Raw genomic sequence first — 19,881 nt, 5'->3', positions numbered from 1 at the left:
AAACTTTCTAGTCTCAATCCTTACTTTCTTTCATGGAAATAATGGTTTTTAGAGCATGATTTTTGAGGCTCTTATGGTGCACAAAGGTCAAAATGGGCTTGAAAACAATTATACGGGTTGAGCTGCACTTGAATACATGCGACGTCTGGATATTCTGTTCTGATATATGGCAAGATTTATTAATAAGTAGAGCGTAAGTACTTTTAAAAGGATAAATATAAGTACCATGATTTGATCCTATTGACCTATTTACGAGTATAATCCTATTCATCAAATCTTAGCATATTACCTTTTCTGAGCTATGCAGTTCTAACCATGAACTGTACTCGCGGGATCTTTGTATTTCTCCTTTGCTACCCCCCGCCCACCCCTCCCATTCTCCACATTTCTGACTCCGCGGGAGGAAGAGGGCGAGAACTAGCCAACGAAGGGTGGGAGTCATTGTGAGCGAGTTCAGAATTCTACGAAAATCAGTGTTTTCCGAAGTGCTAAAGAACTTCATCTCTACCCCAAATGCGTGCTCTGCAGAAGCTAAGAGTTTACTGGCAACGGCCCAGTTCAAACCTGACCTTAGGCAGGGACAGTTTCATTCCTCCCAAGCGCCACTTCTGGGCGCTGGTTCCTCAAGGTCACGGAAGGGGACCCCAGCGCGGGGGCAGCTTAGGGTCTTCGCGAGGCTGCACCGGGAACTAAACAGCCCAGGCGCTGGACCCCGACGGCCCCAAGCAAAAGCTGTGCTGCCCGGAAGCCAAGAGCTTTACCTCCAGGAGGTGGCGGAGAGAGCCGGCTCCTGGCGGTTGCCTCCTCTTTGGATCGCGTGGAGGGGCGAGAGCAGGACGCTGGCCGCAGCCCGGGGAAGGGGCTGGGTCTGCAGCGCGCCGTTTCCATAGAGTCCGGACAACACGGCCCCGCCCCGCCCCGCCGGCGGCTCTGCAGCATCCGCATCCGCAGCCCGTAGCCCGGCCCGAGCGGCTGGGTGGCCCGCTGTCCCAGCTGGGGGCCGAGAAGCCGGGCGGACTACACCCCATCATCAGGGCTGCACCGGATTCTGGCCAGGTCGGCGATTCTGCTCCTTTGTCACCCTCCAGGGAGCTTGTGACAGGATCCCAGGTGTCGCTATAGTCCTCGAAGCCCCTGACGACGCCGAGCAGGGGAGCCAAACCCCAACAGGGGCCTTGGATGCCGAAGCCAGTGTTTGCTTGGTCTCCATTGTCGGTGACTTTAAGGCTGTGTGATGCAAACGGTGGGATTTCTTAATCTTCAGTAAATCCTCCGAATATTTTAATACCTATTGCCAATTTTCACATTACACAAGAGGTACCAAAGCCCAAACAATATCCTTCTTGATAAGTTTTTATTGATTCTGGTCAAAATGCCTTTAACTATTTATTGTGAAGCCTTTTTTTTTTTTAATGTAGATGAACAGTTACCGCCAAGGAAAAATGTTCACAACATGAAAAGTCTGTTAGAAAACTATATGAATTGTGCTACCTAATTTTTGTAATTTTTTGAGTCCCCTGGTGGCCCAGATGGTAAAGAATCTGCCTGCAATGTGGGAGACCTGAGTTGGATCCCTGGGTCGGGAAGATCCCCAGGAGAAGGGAATGGCTGCCCACTCCAGTATTCTTCCCTGGAGAATTTCACTGACAGAGAACTCTGAGGGGCTACAGTCCATGGGATCGCTAAGAGTCAGATACTACTGGGAGACTACACTTTCACTTTAATTTTTGTAAATAAATGTTTAAGAACTCTGGAAGTATGTGAACAAATGTTAAATGGTTTGCTCTGGTAGTACTTTTAAAAAATCCAATCATAAGTAAAAATTTTCTACAGTAAACATGTGTGTGAAGTCGCTTCAGTTGTGTCCGACTCTTTGAGACCCTATGGACTGTAGCCCACCAGGCTCCTCAGTCCAAGGGATTCTCCAGGCAAGGATACTGAAGTGGGTTGCCATCTCCTTCTCCAGGGGATCTTCCTGGCTAAGGGACTGAACATGTGTCTCTTGCATCTCCTGCTTCTCTAGGATCGCCTGCATTGGCAGATGGGTTCTTTACCCCTAGTGCCACCTGGGAAGGTAAATACATAACAACTGTATAATAAATAATAAATTTTATTCTAACTAGGTTTTGTTCTAATCCAAGTACCTCATGTTTTTTTCCTGTTGTCTTTAAACATGTTTAAGTTGTGTGAAAGGATACAAATTAGATAAACTAAAAATTTGTCACCTGAGACCCACATAGAGTTCCTTGACACAAAGGACAAATGAACCAACTGAACAAACAAGGTCAATCTACTGCTCTGTCACTAAGCCACAGGAAACAGCTTTTTCTTTACTCTGTCTCAGGACTCATCCAAGAAAAACATATCAAATGACAGAGTTTCCTTTTGCTATGTCAGACCTTAGGATGCTCTTTCCCCTGGAATCCCTATCCGCTTATCCCAACAGAAAAGTTTTGAAGGTTGCATTTAATGTTCTGGTGACTTTCTCATTTTTAAAAGGGGTATTAAAAAGATGATTAGATAAAGTGACCAAAATTCTTTCAACTCAGAATGCCAAAATTTACTGAAATTGAGATTTTTAAAAAATAGTGTTCAGTGGGTCCCTGCCCTCCCCCATCTCCATTTAGGTGCTTGTTTCTGTGGCCTGGAAACAAGGTGGAAGCAGCATGGGCCTATTCTACAAGGTGAAGGCAAGTGAGCTATAAGAGGATAAACAAAATGTGGTATATCAATACAACAGAATGTGATTCAGCCAGGAAAAGAAGTATTGATACATGCTACAACATGGATGAAACTTGAAATCTTGAAAACATTATAGGAAGTTAAAGAAGCCAGTCACAAGAGCTGTGTATGATATAATTCTATTGATAGAAAATATCCAGAATTGGCAAATCCATGGAAACAGAAAGTAGATTACTGTTGCCAAGGGCTGAAGGGTTTGGGAGATAGGGAATGACTGCTAATGAGTTTCTGAGGTGATGAAAATGTTCTAGCTAGAATTAAATTATGGTGATGAACGCACAATTCTGAATCTACTAAAAACCAATGAATTACACACTTTAAAAGGGAAAATTTTATGGCATATGAATTATTTCAATAAAGTTATTTAAAAGCTAATGTTAGTATTAATAAGCTACTGACTGCTGAACATTACTGGTGTCAACTATCGTGCTAAGGATCTTATACATACACGTTTTACTTCCTCATTACAACCATTACAAGTTGGTTATTAACCACATTTTTCTAGATTAAAAAAAAAAAACAGGAACTGAGTAAACACACATGAACCTAAAGCTAAGGAGCAGAATGGAGATTCAAACCTAGATCTAAGTAAGATCAAAGCCCATGCTGTTTTTCATTATATCAATATTTAAATGTGCACAAGGTGTAAGGTTTGCAAGAAAGGTACAGAACCTCAACTTTCTAAATACAGTTTACCCTTGGAGGATTGAGCCAGCCCTTGTATTCCCAGACTGAAGACTGTAAGTTGATCTAAAACAGAGAGACTATTTTTAATTTAAAACAATCACTTTATTAAAAATAGCAAATTTCACAAATATTCGTTCAACATTTTGTTGTCACTGGCCACTGGAAAACACACCAGGTGTGTGTACCGATTGTCTAATGTAAACTGAAGCTGGGCTGCCACAAAAAGCCTGTGCATCATCAACTTATCAACAGTGGAATAAGTTTGATGAGCTCAGGAAGGATAAATCCTTCAGCCCCATCAACAACATTTAGCACAGTGCATTTCAAGTATAAACCCATAAGGCAACAATATTAAGCATAGCAGCAAAAGCTCTGTATCACATTTCCTGATTAAGCCTTCAACAAGACCTAGACCTCCAGTTAGGTGAATTATGGCAAGTCAAGTTTACTAAAAGCAGCATGTGAAAGCAATCACTGTATTTGCACTTTAATTACTTTAATTCCTTATTGTGAAAGATGATTCTGCTACTGGATTCAGCTGGAAAAGTAAAGAGTGCTGCTTTTCTTCAAACCACGAGAAAGCAACTGAATTTCATTTTAGCTGGTAGAAGTATTTGGAACATCTTGTGCATCTGCCAAATGGAGTTTCTGTCTGAATTCATCAGTTAAGAACATTTTCATTCTCTAATGAGTACTTCTTTTACATTTCTGGAAATTACATTCAAGAGCTAAGAGACAGAGGTATTAGAAAAAGAAATATGTTTAAACAGAAAGTGCCTATGCTGTTACTGAGGAACTTGCATGTGGTAAGATGGTCTTTATATGTAGTGAAGTATTTTACTATGTCTAGAATTTGAAGACTTAAAAAAAAGTCACTGATTCAAGACTATGTTCCTGGTTCTAAGAGAGCACAAAATGACTTTAATGCAGCAAGAATCATCTCCATGGTAAATATGAAAACTTAACTGGATTAACAAAATTCACTTGAGAAGACAATACCACTTTATGATCCTTGGGAAGATAATTTCTTTTTGAAAGTCCAAAAGAATAAAATAGAAGAAAATCATCATAGTTCTAAAATCTTTTCTATAATCCTCCAACCTATTCTTCAAGAAGACTGGAAATAGGATAGAATTCCTGCAAATGTATTCCCTATCGTTCTAATCACTGCCTTTCATTTTCCTCTTTCACCTATATGAACCACTTACCACCTGGTTTTCAAGACCCAGTTCAAACAATGATCTGGACATCCTGTGGATAACTAAATGCTAGCAATACACGTGTAGCAGATGTTTGCAAAAAATGTACAGACATGAGCTCTGCTGTCAAAGATATTCTCGGTCAGCTGGAAGGTTGAAATTTAACACATATAAGATGAAATAAGGCAGAATGCTAGTCTGAAGTACAAACAAAATGCTTTATGAATGTGGTCAGCTTGAGTGTTATTGGACAAGGAGAAAGGGGAGGCCAGAGTAACCCTAGGTAGAAAGTACAACCTGAACAAAGGCATTAAAGTGAGCATGAATTTGAGCATCCAGAGAACTAACTTGATGGGAATGAAAAATAATGAAAAACATAACAGGATGAATATGTTGTGATCAAATTATTGAGAGCCTTTAAAAAGTCTGACAGTGGTTGGTGGGAATGCAAACTAGTACAGCCGCTATGGAAAACAGTGTGGAGATTTCTTAAAAAACTGGAAATAGAACTGCCATATGACCCAGCAATCCCACTTCTGGGCATACACACTGAGGAAACCAGATCTGAAAGAGACACGTGCACCCCAATGTTCATCGCAGCACTGTTTATAATAGCCAGGACATGGAAGCAACCTAGATGCCCATCAGCAGATGAATGGATAAGGAAGCTGTGGTACATATACACCATGGAATATTACTCAGCCATTAAAAAGAATTCATTTGAATCAGTTCTAATGAGATGGATGAAACTGGAGCCCATTATACAGAGTGAAGTAAGCCAGAAAGATAAACACCAATACAGTATACTAATGCATATATATGGAATTTAGAAAGGTGATAACGATAACCCTATATGCAAAACAGAAAAAGAGACACAGAAATACAGAACAGACTTTTGAACTTTGTGGGAGAATGTGAGGGTGGGATATTTCAAAAGAACAGCATGTATACTATCTATGGTGAAACAGATCACCAGCCCAGGTGGGATGCATGAGACAAGTGCTCCGGCCTGGTGCACTGGGAAGACCCAGAGGAATCGGGTGGAGAGGGAGGTGGGAGGGGGGATCGGGATTGGGAATACATGTAAATCCATGGCTGATTCATATCAATGTATGACAAAACCCACTGGAAAAAAAAAAAAAAAGTCTGACAGTGAAAAACTTGGTAAGAAACAGGAATGGCAAGATGTGGCAAAGTGATGTTTTAGGAAGAATAACTTTTAATGGCAATGTCTAAAGTCTATAGCAGTACTGTCCAACAGAAATATAATGAAAGCAAAGATATAGTTTTTAAAGTATAATTATTTATATTAATAATTAGGAAATTATTTCACAAGTAATCTTTATAAAAACATTAAGATACTTTGCATCCTTCTTCTCAGTCTAAATCTTTGAAATTAGGTGTGCACATTACACTTAGAGCATATTTCAATCCATATTGGACACAATTCATGTGCTCAGTAGATAACCTGGCTAGTGGTTCTCATATTGAACAGTGCAACTCTATAGAGTTTCTAGAGAACAGAAATCTGAAATATTATAGAATCAGGTGATGAGGGTAGAGAATGAAAGAATATAAAACAGAACTGGTAATGCCTGACAACTAACTGTAATTAAGAGATAGCAAGTAATTTCATGTCCCTGTCCAGTTAAATGGCAGACAGTGCCATGACTGATTAGCAATATCTGCTACAGTCATAGAAAGGATTTTTAAATAATCTTGAACATTAAAAAACTAGGGGCGCTGATGACAGGGCTATGTTTGACCACTTATCATCATTCTTAGCAGGCAGAGACTTTTCTACTTGTTCTGTCAGGGACTGTAGCCTTTTCTTAGGCTCTCTAAATAACTAATAAAAATTATTCAATCCTATCTATTGCTCAGCAGATAATAAACTGCTCTTTCTTCTGTATGTAGATTCCAGAAAACACTGCTCACAGATATCCAGGGATATATTTCAATTACCTAAAATCTTTGGGAAGATATTTTAATTATTTTTTTCATAATATATATGGAGGGGAAGAAATACATAAAAATGATTTTCTTCCCTCTCCTTCTCTCTTTTCCAAAGCCCAATACCCTGTAGATTAGAAACCAGTTTTTCTATGTGATGTTCAAATCCCAATACTTTTTTTTTCAAATGTGTCCTAAATTCAGCTTAACAACTGGAACATAATATAAAGGATAAAAAGAAGACTGCATTGCACCCACCTTCCCCTATTTAATGCCCCAAAATAGTTGAATGCACCTCATTCTGGTGCTCCTAAAAGTTGTTAACAATGAAACATTGTTTCACACCTCGCTTTGAGAACCATCTCTAATAGGTGACCCTTACTTAAGACTAACCAACTTCTGCCTCCCCCATTCAGCTGGGCCTAAGGGGTGACCAGTCACTTTAAGGCAGAAGTAGTATGCATTCTCCCAATGAGACCCACTGCTTTGGAGTCTTTATCTGTAGTTGTCTCTCTTTGGTTTTGTCATTCATGAGTTGGACTCAGGGTTACCCAAATGTCCAAGTGTACGTACTCAGGAAGGCACTCAGATGTCCAAGACGATCTGCTTATTTAACTTATAAGCAGAGTACATCATGTGAAATACCAGGCTGCATGAATCACAAGCTGCAATCAAGACTGCTGGGAGAAATATCAACAACCTCAGATATGTAGATGATACCACTCCAATGGCAGAAAGCAAAGAGGAACTAAAGAGCCTCTTGATGAGGGTGAAAGAGGAGAGTGAAAAAGCTGGCTTGAAACCCAACATCCAAAAAACTAAGATTATGGCATCTGGTCCCTTCACTTCATGGAAAATAGATGGGAAAAAAAGTGGAAAGAGTGATAGATTTTACGTTCTTGGGCTGCAAAATCACTGAGGACAATGACTTCAGCCATGAAATTAAAAGACACTTGTTCCTTGGAAGGAAAGCTACGACAAACCTTAGACAGTATAGTAAAAAGCAGAGCCATCATTTTGCCTACCAAGGTCTGTATAGTCAAAAATATGGTTTTCCTAGCAGCCATGTACAGATGTGAGAGTTGGACCATAAAGAAGGATGAGCACTGAAGAATTCATGCTTTTGAACTGTGGTACTGGAGAAGACTCTTGAGAGTTCCTTGGACAGCAAGGAGATCAAACCAGTCAATCCTAAAGGAAATCAATCCTGAATATTAATTGGAAGGACTGATGCTGAGGCTGAAGCTTCAAACCTTCAACCACCTGATGTGAAGAGCCGACTCATTAAAAAGACTCTGATGCTGGGAAAGATTGAAGACAGGAGGAGAAGGGGACAACAGAGGATAAGAAGGTTGGATTGCATCACTGACTCAATGGACATGAGTTTGAGCAAACTCTGAGAGACATTGAAGGACAGGGAAGCCTGGCATGCTGCAGTCCATGGGGTCACAAAGAGGCTGACATGACTTAGTGACTGAACAAAAACAACTGATTATAGAGAGGAAAACTAGGAGGGGAAAGTGTGATTACAGAGAGAACATTTATTAATGATGAGGAAACTAAGGTTGCCAGGCTTTGCTCAAGGTTACAGTTGCTTACTAAGATTTGAAACCAAGCAATCCAAAGCCCATGTTCTTGTACTCTACCACCATGCCTTGTTTAAATGTGGGGGTTGAACTGAGGAAGTTGGTGAGACAAGTAAGTCTAAATAATTAACAAAAACTCAGATAAGAGGATAGCAATTCTGTGTCATAAGCATATAAGAAAGGATATAAAGCATAGAATATGAAGCCTAAAACAAATATAAAAGGGACTTCCCTGGTGGTCCAGTGGCTAAAACCCCACACTTCCAATGCAGGGACCTGGGTTCAATCCCTGGTCAGGAAACTAGATCCCACATGTTGCAACGAAGACCCAGTGCAGCCAAATAAATAAATAGATAAAAATATTTTTATAAAAAGAATATTAAAAAAGAACTAGGAACTACCCCTAGTGAAAAACCGCCTAATTAACTCATATCTTACCCCTGTATTAAAGTCTTTCTTGACAATGATATCTCACATCCATATCTCCCTACAGTTTATGTGGCTTCTTAAAACTCTATTTTCTTCATCTATAAAATGAAGGGTAGAACCACCTACTTTCAAGGTAGGATCAAATGAGATAATGCATATAAAATGCTTCATATAATACTTGGAGAATAACAGGTATTCAATAAAGGTTAGATATTAGTTACTACTACTGTATTTATATATATCTTCCTATTTCTTCATTGTTGTTATACAATTTAGCAATTAGAAATAGTACATTTTATAGCAATAATAGCAAAATACTTTTAAAATATATAGTCTATAACATATAGTTTGGAAATTTTCATATACACATCATTACATGTAGCAATTACCTCAAATTACAGAGGACACTCTAAGATGTTAAACAATCTACCAAAATTTACATTAGCAAAATGTGGAACCAAATTTTGAAAATCAAATCTCGTGACTCTATAATCAGTATCCTTACCAGTATCTCATTATTTGGTTCAAAGAGATGCCTTACTTCATTTTTTTTTATTCTTACATACCTCATATTGTGCCTATCACTACATTCAAAAATACATTTTAAAAAGTTCTTGAAATAACTGCTCTAAATTAGAATGTCAAAACATGAATATTTTACATGTGCCTCGGTGATTTTAAGTTAACCTCATTATACACCTTTTTAAATACATCTAATTCTAACATTAAATTTAGTGTAGTCTATTATGTCTGCTATCCCACTTCCATTTACCTTAAGAGTCTAAGATTCAAAATAATGTATATGGCAACTAGGCTAATTCTTAATTCTTTTGATTTCTTAATTCTTATATTTTATAAGAATTCTTATATTCTTAATTCTTATATCTTATTTCTTATTCTTTAAAATATTTAAAATTTTGTTTTAAAATTCCAAAAATAATACAAAGCAAAGCACAAATGATAGAAAAACAAATTTTAAGCATATAAAACAATTAGGAAATTCCATTTAGAAACCAAAAGGAAAAAGAGATGGCCCCAGTAAATAATAGTAGGTTTCTTCACTTGATTAGTACTATTCACCAAAAATTACAATCTGTAAACTTTTCACTGCTGATACTAAGCAAAGGATACATGGAAGAATTCAATTCTTCTAGCTGTAAACACAAAGCAACAAATTTAATTTTCATTTTTATAACATAAATATCACAAGTAGATAATTGTTAATCAGATATTAAAGAAATTATTTCTCATTTAAACTTTCTTTAAATAAAAAAGCAAAAGATTAAAGAACTTTCTAAAACTTTTTAGACTGAGAAAGTCACTTAAAATAATAATAAAGTAGCTTTAGTATTTATGAAATAAGAATATGAGAAAAGAGTTAAAACCATATGATAAAAAAGAAGCTTTATAAGTATTCTTAAAACCATTCTTAACTATAATCATCTCTGATAGTTTTTAAAAGAAAAAAGTTGCCATTTTAATGATCAAAAACTTTATGGATTACAAAAAGATTTCACATGATACTCAGCTTTTAGTAGCAGGTAGAATTAACCATCCCTATTTTACAGAGAGAAAAATCTGAGTTACAAAAACATTAAATTGCCTAAAGTTATACAGTTCTATGGAGACCCTGGACTAAATTACAATAAACACCAAATGTATATGCAACTACCGCCTGAGTAATTAATACAAAATGTATTAATCATGCCAGGATCTTTTGAGATACTATCTTTTATATCTTAAGATCCTTTACATATGTACAGAAGCAAATATTTTTACTTTTAGATTTGCCAGCATCTCAGAAAATATGCTTAGATGTAAATATAATTTCCTTTGAATAAATTTCTTTTAAAAAAGAGTATATGTTACACTAAGTGAAAGAATCCAGACATATATAGGCACATATTTTATGATTTCCATTTATATGAAATGTGCAGAGTAGGCAAATCTATAGAGACAGAAGATAAATTGGTGGTTGCTACGGGATGGTGAGAGGGGAGAATGGAGAGGTATAGGCTTTCTTTCTGGAGTGATGAAAATGTTCTGAACTTAGATGTGGTGATGTCTGCACAGCTTTGTGAGTATACTAAAAATCACTGAATTTACACTTTAAAATGATTACCATGGTGAATTTTATCTCAATAAAAATTCTGACTAAAAAAGAATTAAAAAAAAGAGGATGGTACTCACATCAGACAGAAGCCTCTCCAGATTAGAGTCACTGGCTGCTTTTCTCTTATCCTCGGGAAGTTCTTCTAACTCCCCATAGAGCTCCAAGTTCAAGCGAGCTAATTTCTCCTGCATTCCCCGAACATGTTCCATCTGTTCAATGGAACATTCATTTCCTAGGGGAACATTCCAGAACATTAATAAAGATTAGGATAGGTTAAACTAACTGACTTGAGGAAAAACTTCTAAAGTCTAGGTACATAAAATAAATCAGTTTTCTTTCTTTTGTAAATTACATTGTAATGACTGCATATTTTCTGTGTAAAATTTATAAATCAAATCCCTGATCAAGAAAACAACAACAATCTAAAACATGATCAGGCATTAAAAAATTATATAGAAAAAATTTTTTAAGTAAAAGAATGCTTCTAGCTAAAAAAAATTTTTTAAAATAGTAATATCATATATAGAAGTTAACACCATCTATTCATGTCCTAGTTGACAAATACCATTAGAATTAAGTAACCCAGCATTTTATAATAATCTGAGTGAAATTAAGAGTCTTATAAGAACTTCAGCCATGAAATTTTGAAAATCAGGACTCATGAACAATAAACAAGTTTAGGCTTCAAAAAAAATAATCGAGTGTTTCTAAATTGAAAACTAAGTCTAAAATATTTTAATTGACAAAGAATGTCCCTGTTGTTTGTTACACTTTCAAGAGACCTAATCCATCAACAGCAATCCTACTTTAACATTTCGACTAATCAACCCTTGTTAAAAAATCTTTTCTCCTGAAAGTTTAAAAAGCAAATTATATCCCATGACAAATGCAATCTAGGATGATTGCATTTTATGCCTCTGGACTTTTTAATTAAAAAAAAACTGACACTTTAAAAAGGAATGACAAATACATGCAGAAAATATGATGCCAACATCTTGAGAAGAAAAAGAGTGGAAAGAAACACTGTAGATTACCGAAAGCTTGGAGTTTTCCAGAGTGGAAGTCATTTAAAAGGCTGAGGAGGCCCCTTTCCATTTCTTGGACATCGGAGACATCGGTGAGGAAGGAGTGCTGGATTGGGGTTGACTGGGCACCTTTGCCTTCTCCACCTTGAGGTTTGGCCTTTTCTTTCGTCACTCTGTTAAAAGGATGCAATAAAAAAAATTAATTGCATATGATTATCTTTAAAAAGAGATAATTCTATTTTTTCAGGTTGTTCTAGATTCAGCAAAATTAGTGAGTTAAATGGAATTTCCATAGAAACGAGACATAAGGATAAAAACAATACTAAGTAAAACTAGTCATTTCAAGGCAGAAACCAGAAGAACAGGCTGTGAAAATCTCAAACAAATGTAAACTAGAACTATTAAGGTATATACAAATTTTGAGTAATATATCTTCGTGCTCAGCCGCTCAGTCATGTCCAACTCTTTGCGACCCATGGACTGTAGCCTGCCAGGCTGTTCTGTCCTTGGAATTCTCCAGGCAAGAATACTGGAGTGGGTTGCCATTTCCACCTCCAGGGGAAATTCTTTTCCTCCAGTATCTAATTCTTTAGATATGCAATAAATAAATAAATAACTGAAAAGAGAATTAGTAAGTCTTCTTACTAGCATTATGTTTCATATTTCACTTCTCAGGAAACATTCTGCTTTCTCATCTAAACTTTATCCCAGTTTTTCCCCAAACTATGGGTTGTCCAGTAAGTGGTTATGGGGCCCCCACTCTGTAGCTGACCTGGTGCCAGATACTGAGCACATGAACATGCGCAGGACATCAGTTAGTGTACTGAAGCGTGCCCAGTCTTCGGAGAAAGACAGACATAAATTCACAATCATAATGTGATGGAGTGCTAAAATCTGTTACCATCCTTGAGTCCCCCAGCTTCCTATGTTCCCATGTGCAGGCAGGAAGTCCTATAGATTATATCCATAAAGCTCTCTACAAGCTCTCTAGTTCTCTCCTCCATTGCTACTATTCTTTGTCTGAACGATTCCAACAGCTTCCCAACTGGTCTCCCTGCCTGTGTCTTGTCTGAGTCCCCCTTCCTTGCCCACAGAGCAGTCAAGTCAGTTTTAAAAAGTAAAATCAGATCATATAATTGACTTAATTCAAACCCTTCAGTAGTCCAATAACTTTCAGGAATCCTATTCTCTCTTGTTCTGTCGATGTTCCAGACATTCTGAATCTCTTTTGCTTCCTAGAAATCCGTTCTCTCACCTGCTTTCAGCTAATCCTCTGCCTATATTAGCATCTTTCCCCAGCCCCCCACTGCCATCTTTGCCAGGCTACTTCCCACACATCCTTTACATGTGATTTCCTCCGGAAGGCCCTTTCAGAACCCTTAGTAGAAATGATTCTTATTATACATGTCTAGCATATCCCAGGCTCCCAAACACTTGAGTGATGGTGCTACACACATTGAGATATGGGAACAAAGAGAAAGAACAGTTCATTCAGCCTAGGGACGGCAGAGGAAACTTGTGAAAGGTGGTATGTGAGTGAAGGCTGAAAGACTAAGTGGGAACAGGGATTACTTTTATAACCGCAACGCATGCTACAGACCCTGAAGTACACATATCCTGCGCACTCAGTTAGTTTCTGCGTAATGTTGCATGAAGACATCTTCCCCACAAACCTTCTCACTACAGATCTGGGTCAGATGAATAGGGTGGGCTGTGGGTGTGGGGGGAATGTGGCAAGACAAACTAATTCTCTTGAAATCAATGTAGAACACATGGGCTGTGGAGAGTAGGTCAGTAACAGTTCTTCACAAAGCAAGATTTGTAATTTTATATTACAAATGATGATATTAGATATATATAGATATATTAGATGATATATGATATTAGAGTGCTACTCTAGCGCTGTCCAAGACCTGTACCATCCCTATTACCTGTGAGCTTACTAGAAATGCTTATCTGAAGCCCCATCCCAGACTGACTGATTCAGAAACTACATTTTAAAATGATCCCCAGGAGATTCATACTCACATTAAAATCTGAGATAAACTGCTACAGAATATAAGGTCTTGGTGTAGCAAATTGTTTTTCTTTCAAACTGGAAGCTTTATCCAAGTGTTTTGCATCAGTTCATCATTTAACAACCCTCTCAAAAAAGAAAATATTAATCTGTCCCTTCCTACTTCAGGTTTTTTGGTCATGTCATGCTGTCTCACTTTATTTTAAAATAATTCAGTTAAAAAGTACCCACTGAAATTACACTTTGTGCCAAGTCCCACTCTAAATACTGTCTGGCACATAAACCCCAGGCCTCAGGAAGCCTACATTCTAGAATGGTGTATAGGAATAAAAGTACCAGGTAGAAAATGACAATGAGCTACAAATAAACTGATGCAGAAATTTGGAAAAAGGAGTGATCTCCTTGCAAATCTCTTGGCCCTCTTTTTCCACCAACCATAACCATATTCAAAATCTGACTCTAAATTAAACTCCTCCAGAAGGAAAACTCCTTTCCAGTCGGACAATGTACTTAAAAGAAGCCCTTATAACTCCTGTTGTTTTTCATTTAGTCCTTATTGGAATGTTCTTTTCCAAGTGTCTCTGGCTATGTCTCTTTGGCTTCCTCAAAGAGTGTAAGATCATCACCAAGACAGCCCTCTTGTCTTTTGTGTAAATCTAGCAGCTACAAAGTGTCACAGTGTTACTTCCTTAACTGACTCTCATGATGAACTTGCAACTGGAAGTTTATTTAATCATAATTATCTAAAGGATGGAGGTTTTGAAGTGCTTTTTCTCTAAAGATATTATCTTGCTTTCCAAATATCTAGCACTACAAAATACTTATATGCAGCAGTAATATGTAACACATTCAAACTTGTCCCCCGTTTCCTTTCAAGTCTTAAGACAAATGATGTTCACCAAATGTTAATAATGATTACTTCCAGGTGGTGGAATTTTAGTGTTCTTCTGTTCTTTGAATTTTTCCTGTGTTTAAATATTTACAATAAATACAAATCATTTCTATTAAAACAATGAATTCATTATTTAAAAAAAAAAACTACTAAAGCACAAATATTCAGTTTAAAAAACAACCACCACATACCTCTTTTCCATTTCTGGCTAGCTCATCAACTTTGTCTGCAAGTTCTCTTGCTCTGTATATTTTAATATGAGACAAAGAGCCTTAAAGCCAATCATTCATTCTGCATTTTCTAATCTCTGTACACTGTAACCTTCATAAAATTTTTTCTAAATCACATATAGTATGTGCCTCAAAAGTCAAACCAAGATAAAAATGTTATAAGATTGAGTGGATTTAGTATTTACTTTAATAGCATTTTGCTATAATAATGTAAAAGAAAAGAAGTCACCTTTTTAACTTTGGTCGCTGTGAAGTTGACTGGGATGCAGGATTTGAAAACCCCGTGCTTTTACTAACTGGAATGGCATTTTTTTTGGTATTAACAACCTGAGTAGAGTGGGCACTAAAAGACTTAGGACTTCTCCTCTTCACTTTGCGCTCCTCCATTGTTTTAAGTTCCTTATTGCACCCAGGCCAGCTTCTTATGACCTAAGGAAATACAGCAGATTTATACACATATGCTAGAAGATGCCAAAATGAAAGGGGTTCAAAGACCCACTTTACAGGCTGAAAGATGATCAAGAATTTCAGAGATCATTAAAGAAAGTTAGAAAAAGGATCCTTGAACTTCATTTACTAAATACACAGAAGCCCTAACCAAAACTGCCTGTTAGACAAAAAATTTTGTTCATCATTTTACTAATTCATCCTACAAATATTTACTCTCTTCCACATGTCAGACACTATGTTGGGCATTAGTGAGACAGTACTGAGCAACACAAAGTCCTTGCCCTCAAAAAACCTATATTGTTATAGAAGGGGTATGACACCTAAACACCAAACAAATCAAAATCATTCAGCCTGCCTCAAGCCTAAGGTGGTCTTTAGGTTTCCCTTCTAAAACGTATTCTTTGAAAAAGGAGCTAGATTCAAACAGATGTATAACTGACATAAGTACCTGCATTTTAACTAGCAACCAGAAACCTTATTTCAATTACCACATAGAAATTCAGTTTCTCCCAAAAGATAATACTGATTCTATTTCCTTGACCAAAAACTGTTCTGTAAAGTTAAACTTGTTCCATGACTATTTTGAATTTACTTTCTCTATCTATTTCCAAGGAAACATGAAATTTGATTATATACATTTAGTTTGCCAATATAAAAAAAGTTCAGTTCAGTCGCTCAGTTGTGTCCAACTCTTTGCAAACCCATGGACTGCAGCACACCAGGCTTCCTTGTCCATCACCAACTCCCAGAGCTTGCTCAAACTCATGTCCATCGAGTCAGTGATGCCATCCAGCCATCTCATCCTCTGTCATCCTCTTCTCCTCCTGCCTTCAATCTTTCCCAGCATCAGGGTCTTTTCAAATGAGTCAGTCCTTCGCATCAGGTGGCCAAGGTATTGGAGTTCCAGCTTCAATATCAGTTCTTCCAATGAATATTCAGGACTGATTTCCTTTAGGATTGACTGGTTGGATCTCCTTGCAGTCCAAGGGATTCTCAAGAGTCTTCTCCAACACCAGAGTTCAAAGGCATCAATTCTTCAGCACTCAGTTTTCTTTACAATCCAACTCTCACATCCATTCATGACCACTGGAAAAACCATAGCCTTGACTAGACAGACCTTTGTTGGCAAAGTAATGTCTCTGCTTTTTAATATGCTATCTAGGTTGATTATAGCTTTTCTTCCAAGGAGCAAGCGTCTTTTAATTTCATGGCTGCAGTCTCTCACTGTTTTCATTGTTTCCCCATCTATTTGCCATGAAGTGATGGGACCAGACACCATGATCTTATTTTTTTTTTTTTAATGATCTTAGTTTTTTTAATGTTGAGTTTTAAGCCAACTTTTGCACTCTCCTCTTTCACTTTCATCAAGAGGCTCTTTAGTTTTTCTTTGCTTTCTGCCATAAGGGTGGTGCATCTGCATATCTGAAGTTATTGATATTTCTCCCGGCAATCTTGATTCCAACTTGTACTTCATCCAGCCTGGCATTTCACATGATGTACTCTGCATATAAGTTAAAAAAGCAGGGTGACAATATACAGCCTTGATGTACTCCTTTCCTGATTTGGAACCAGTCTGTTGTTCCATGTCCAGTTCTAACTGTTGCTTCCTGACCTGCATACATATTTCTTAGGAGGAAGGTCAGGTTGTCTGATATTCCCATCTCTTTAAGAATTTCCCACAGTTTGTTGTGATCTACATAGTTAAAGGATTTGGCATAGTCAATAAAGCAGAAGTAGATGTTTTTCTGGAACTCTTTTGCTTTTTCAATGATCCAACAAATGCTGGCAATTTGATCTTTGGTTCCTCTGCCTTTTCTAAATCCAGCTTGAACATCTCAAAGTTCACGGTAATGCTGGCAATTTGATCTTTGGTTCCTCTGCCTTTTCTAAATCCAGCTTGAACATCTGAAAGTTCATGGTTCACATACTTCCAAGCAAGGCAATGCCAAAGAATGTTCATTTAAAAAGTTACACTATGAAATTACAGTTGGTTTTTCCAGAGAGAATATATATGAAAGTGAAAGTTGCTCAGTCGTGGCTGACTCTGTGACCCCATGGACCCATGTAATTCTCTAGGCCAGAATAGTGGAGTGGGTAGCCTTTCCCTTCCCTTCTCCAGGGGATCTTCCCAACCCAGGGATCAAACCCAGGTGTCCCGCACTGCAGGTGGATTCTTTACCAGCTGAGCCACAAGGGAATTTACCCAGTACTTTCCCTTAACTTTATGTATTAACCAGCTTTATTTTCCTAATAGCCACCCATTTAAAAACATCCTTCTACATTTCCTTTTTACTTATGCATAAATTCAACTCTTCCTAATTATATTGTTTCATGTATCATAAGATGAGAAATGGTTACTTGTCTCATCGCATGGCAAAAAGCCTTAGGAGCATTAGGTCTTGACTATGCTGTGTTGAATTTAATCATTCTATGACCATTCAATGGAGAAGGAAATGGCAACCCACTCCAGTATTCTTGCTTGGAAAATCCCAGGGACAGAGGAGCCTGTTGGGCTATGGTCTATGGGGTCTTAAAAAGTCTTCTGACACAACTTAGCAACTAAACAACAATGACCATTCAAAAAGACTCAAATACATTGATATCACTCCTAAAGTAATTACTTGAGAATTTTAATCAAAACAATTTGTGTGTGTGTGTGCTACTAGCACTGTTATTAAACCAATGAACTCAGTTTATTCCGCTGATTCTAGACAATCATAACTGGAGCTAAACTGCCAAATAACCAAAGGCTGTAAAGGAAAGGCTGTATTGCCCAGTCTGTAAGCGCAGAGAACAAACTGCTTAAATCTTGGTTAACGGTTCCTCCTTTAAGCATTCTCAGTAACAGAACAGACCTTCTGGGGTTGGTTCGGCATGCAACACAAGTTAAATGTTTAAAAAATAACTGAACACAGAAGATGGGATATCAGTTCTTCAGAGGCAAGGATCTTATACATTTATGCTACATACAAACACACTGGTTTTTTAATTTAATGATGCTTATATACAGTTGGTGATACAAGAAGAAAAAAAAAAAGAAAACTAGGAAGTAAAGCAACGCAAATAAACCAAGAGTGGTCTAAACTAAGATGTTCTGAGGGAGAAGGGCTCGAAAATTACCCGTGTTGGGAAGGTAACATCACTTCTACAAGAGCACCGAAATTCCTCCTGTATACCAAACAGCAAGGACCCTTTCAGAAAAGACCTTCACAGAACACAGCTCGTAGTCTTTTGAGAGCCGGGAACTCACAGCCTCCAAGAAAGACCACGAGGAGTCTCTCTAGACTTCACCTCATTTCCCTTCCGCAATCAGCCGTCACGGAGACCCTTCACTGCCCAGAATCCAGTAGTGGCCAGAGACAGTGATGGGAGGGGCCTACAAGGGACACTGCGGAGGTGCCTTTGTTTCCACGTCATACCTGAGGAGAAAGGGGATCGCGGTTCTCTCCACCCTGCAAAGACCCCGGGGCCTCTGAAGCCACCGCCGCAGCCGCCGATGCTACCGCTGCAGCTCGAGCCGGGGTCACACCCCGGACCTCGCGCCTCCACAGCGCTCTTTGTTTACGGAAGTGACGTAGGAGGCAGCGCCTCCGTGCCCGAGGCGGGCGCCCCGCCTCTTCCTGAACCACCTGTGCGCTCCCGTCTACGGCGCCGGCATCACATTGCTTCCCTTATCCTGCCTTCAACTGTAAGTTCGACGAGCACGGAAAGGAAGACACATAGACGGGCTTTTATTTGGGGCTCAATGGCCCAGAAGCGGGGAGGATAAGGAGGGTAGGTGTGAAGGCAAGAACCGGAAATATACCTTTTCCGGAAGCTGCCCCTCCCCCTCAGTGAGTGTAATCTCCCACGCACTACAATTCCCAGCAAGCTGTTCGAACAAGCTTGGAGGCGGAACCAGAGTGTCGCCATAGCAACTGTTCTGGATTGTTTCTGAAACATCACCAGGATCAGTCCGGATCAGTTCAGTTCAATTTAGTTCAGTCGCTCAGTCGTGTCCGACTTAGAGTAAATCAGTTTTGGTTGGAAGGCAGCGTGAAAAACCGTGATTCTGTTTAGCGACCCTGATGCTGAGCCCTTAAATGGAATTCTGTTACTGCTACTATTACTTTTAGTCATTTGACACGTTAACTGTAAACCTCACTAAAGTCTATAAGGTAGGTGTTAGAATCTGCGTTTCGAAATGAAGAATATGACACTGAAAAAGGCTGGTAAATCCACGTCTCTCTTTCACCAAGGCTGTTCCTCTCTACACATACTGCCTCTGGAGAAGGAATTGAGAACTGAGAGAGACAGAACTCTCCTAAGTGAGGGGCAAATCCTTGTTTCATTCCCTAGTCTGGATAGCCTTCTCCGTGTGGGGGATGGAGATGGGGAGGTTTTAGATTCATAAACTGTTAGACTGAAGAGACGAGAGAGTAGCACTTACTTCTCCCTCATTGCTAGTGAGGAAACTGTATCTGGCATCATATCCATGCCAGATACACAAAGCAAAGATGAACGCAGTTATCCTGGTTTCTAGTTTTACATGAATACTATTATATTTTGTATATTGATC

General features: G+C 38.4%; 1 protein-coding gene across 1 annotated transcript; it reads right to left on the bottom strand.

The window, feature by feature from the left end:
- Positions 1-3,509: 3,509 nt before the first annotated feature.
- On the bottom strand, positions 3,510-18,899 carry CCDC28A (coiled-coil domain containing 28A). The gene is made up of 6 exons (XM_061130041.1): positions 18,743-18,899; positions 15,103-15,302; positions 11,744-11,907; positions 10,787-10,941; positions 9,728-9,750; positions 3,510-4,081 (listed from the first exon to the last, which is right to left on the bottom strand). The coding sequence occupies exons 2-6, from the start codon at positions 15,258-15,260 to the stop codon at positions 4,027-4,029; spliced, it is 555 nt and encodes a 184-aa protein (XP_060986024.1). The 5' UTR covers positions 15,261-15,302; positions 18,743-18,899; the 3' UTR covers positions 3,510-4,026.
- Between the last annotated feature and the right edge of the window lie 982 nt (positions 18,900-19,881).

Source organism: Dama dama, chromosome 26 (genome assembly GCF_033118175.1).
Source record: "Dama dama isolate Ldn47 chromosome 26, ASM3311817v1, whole genome shotgun sequence".
Lineage (NCBI taxonomy): Eukaryota > Metazoa > Chordata > Mammalia > Artiodactyla > Cervidae > Dama > Dama dama.
Note: the sequence above shows the minus strand (reverse complement) of the source record. Positions and strands in the feature narration are given on the sequence as shown.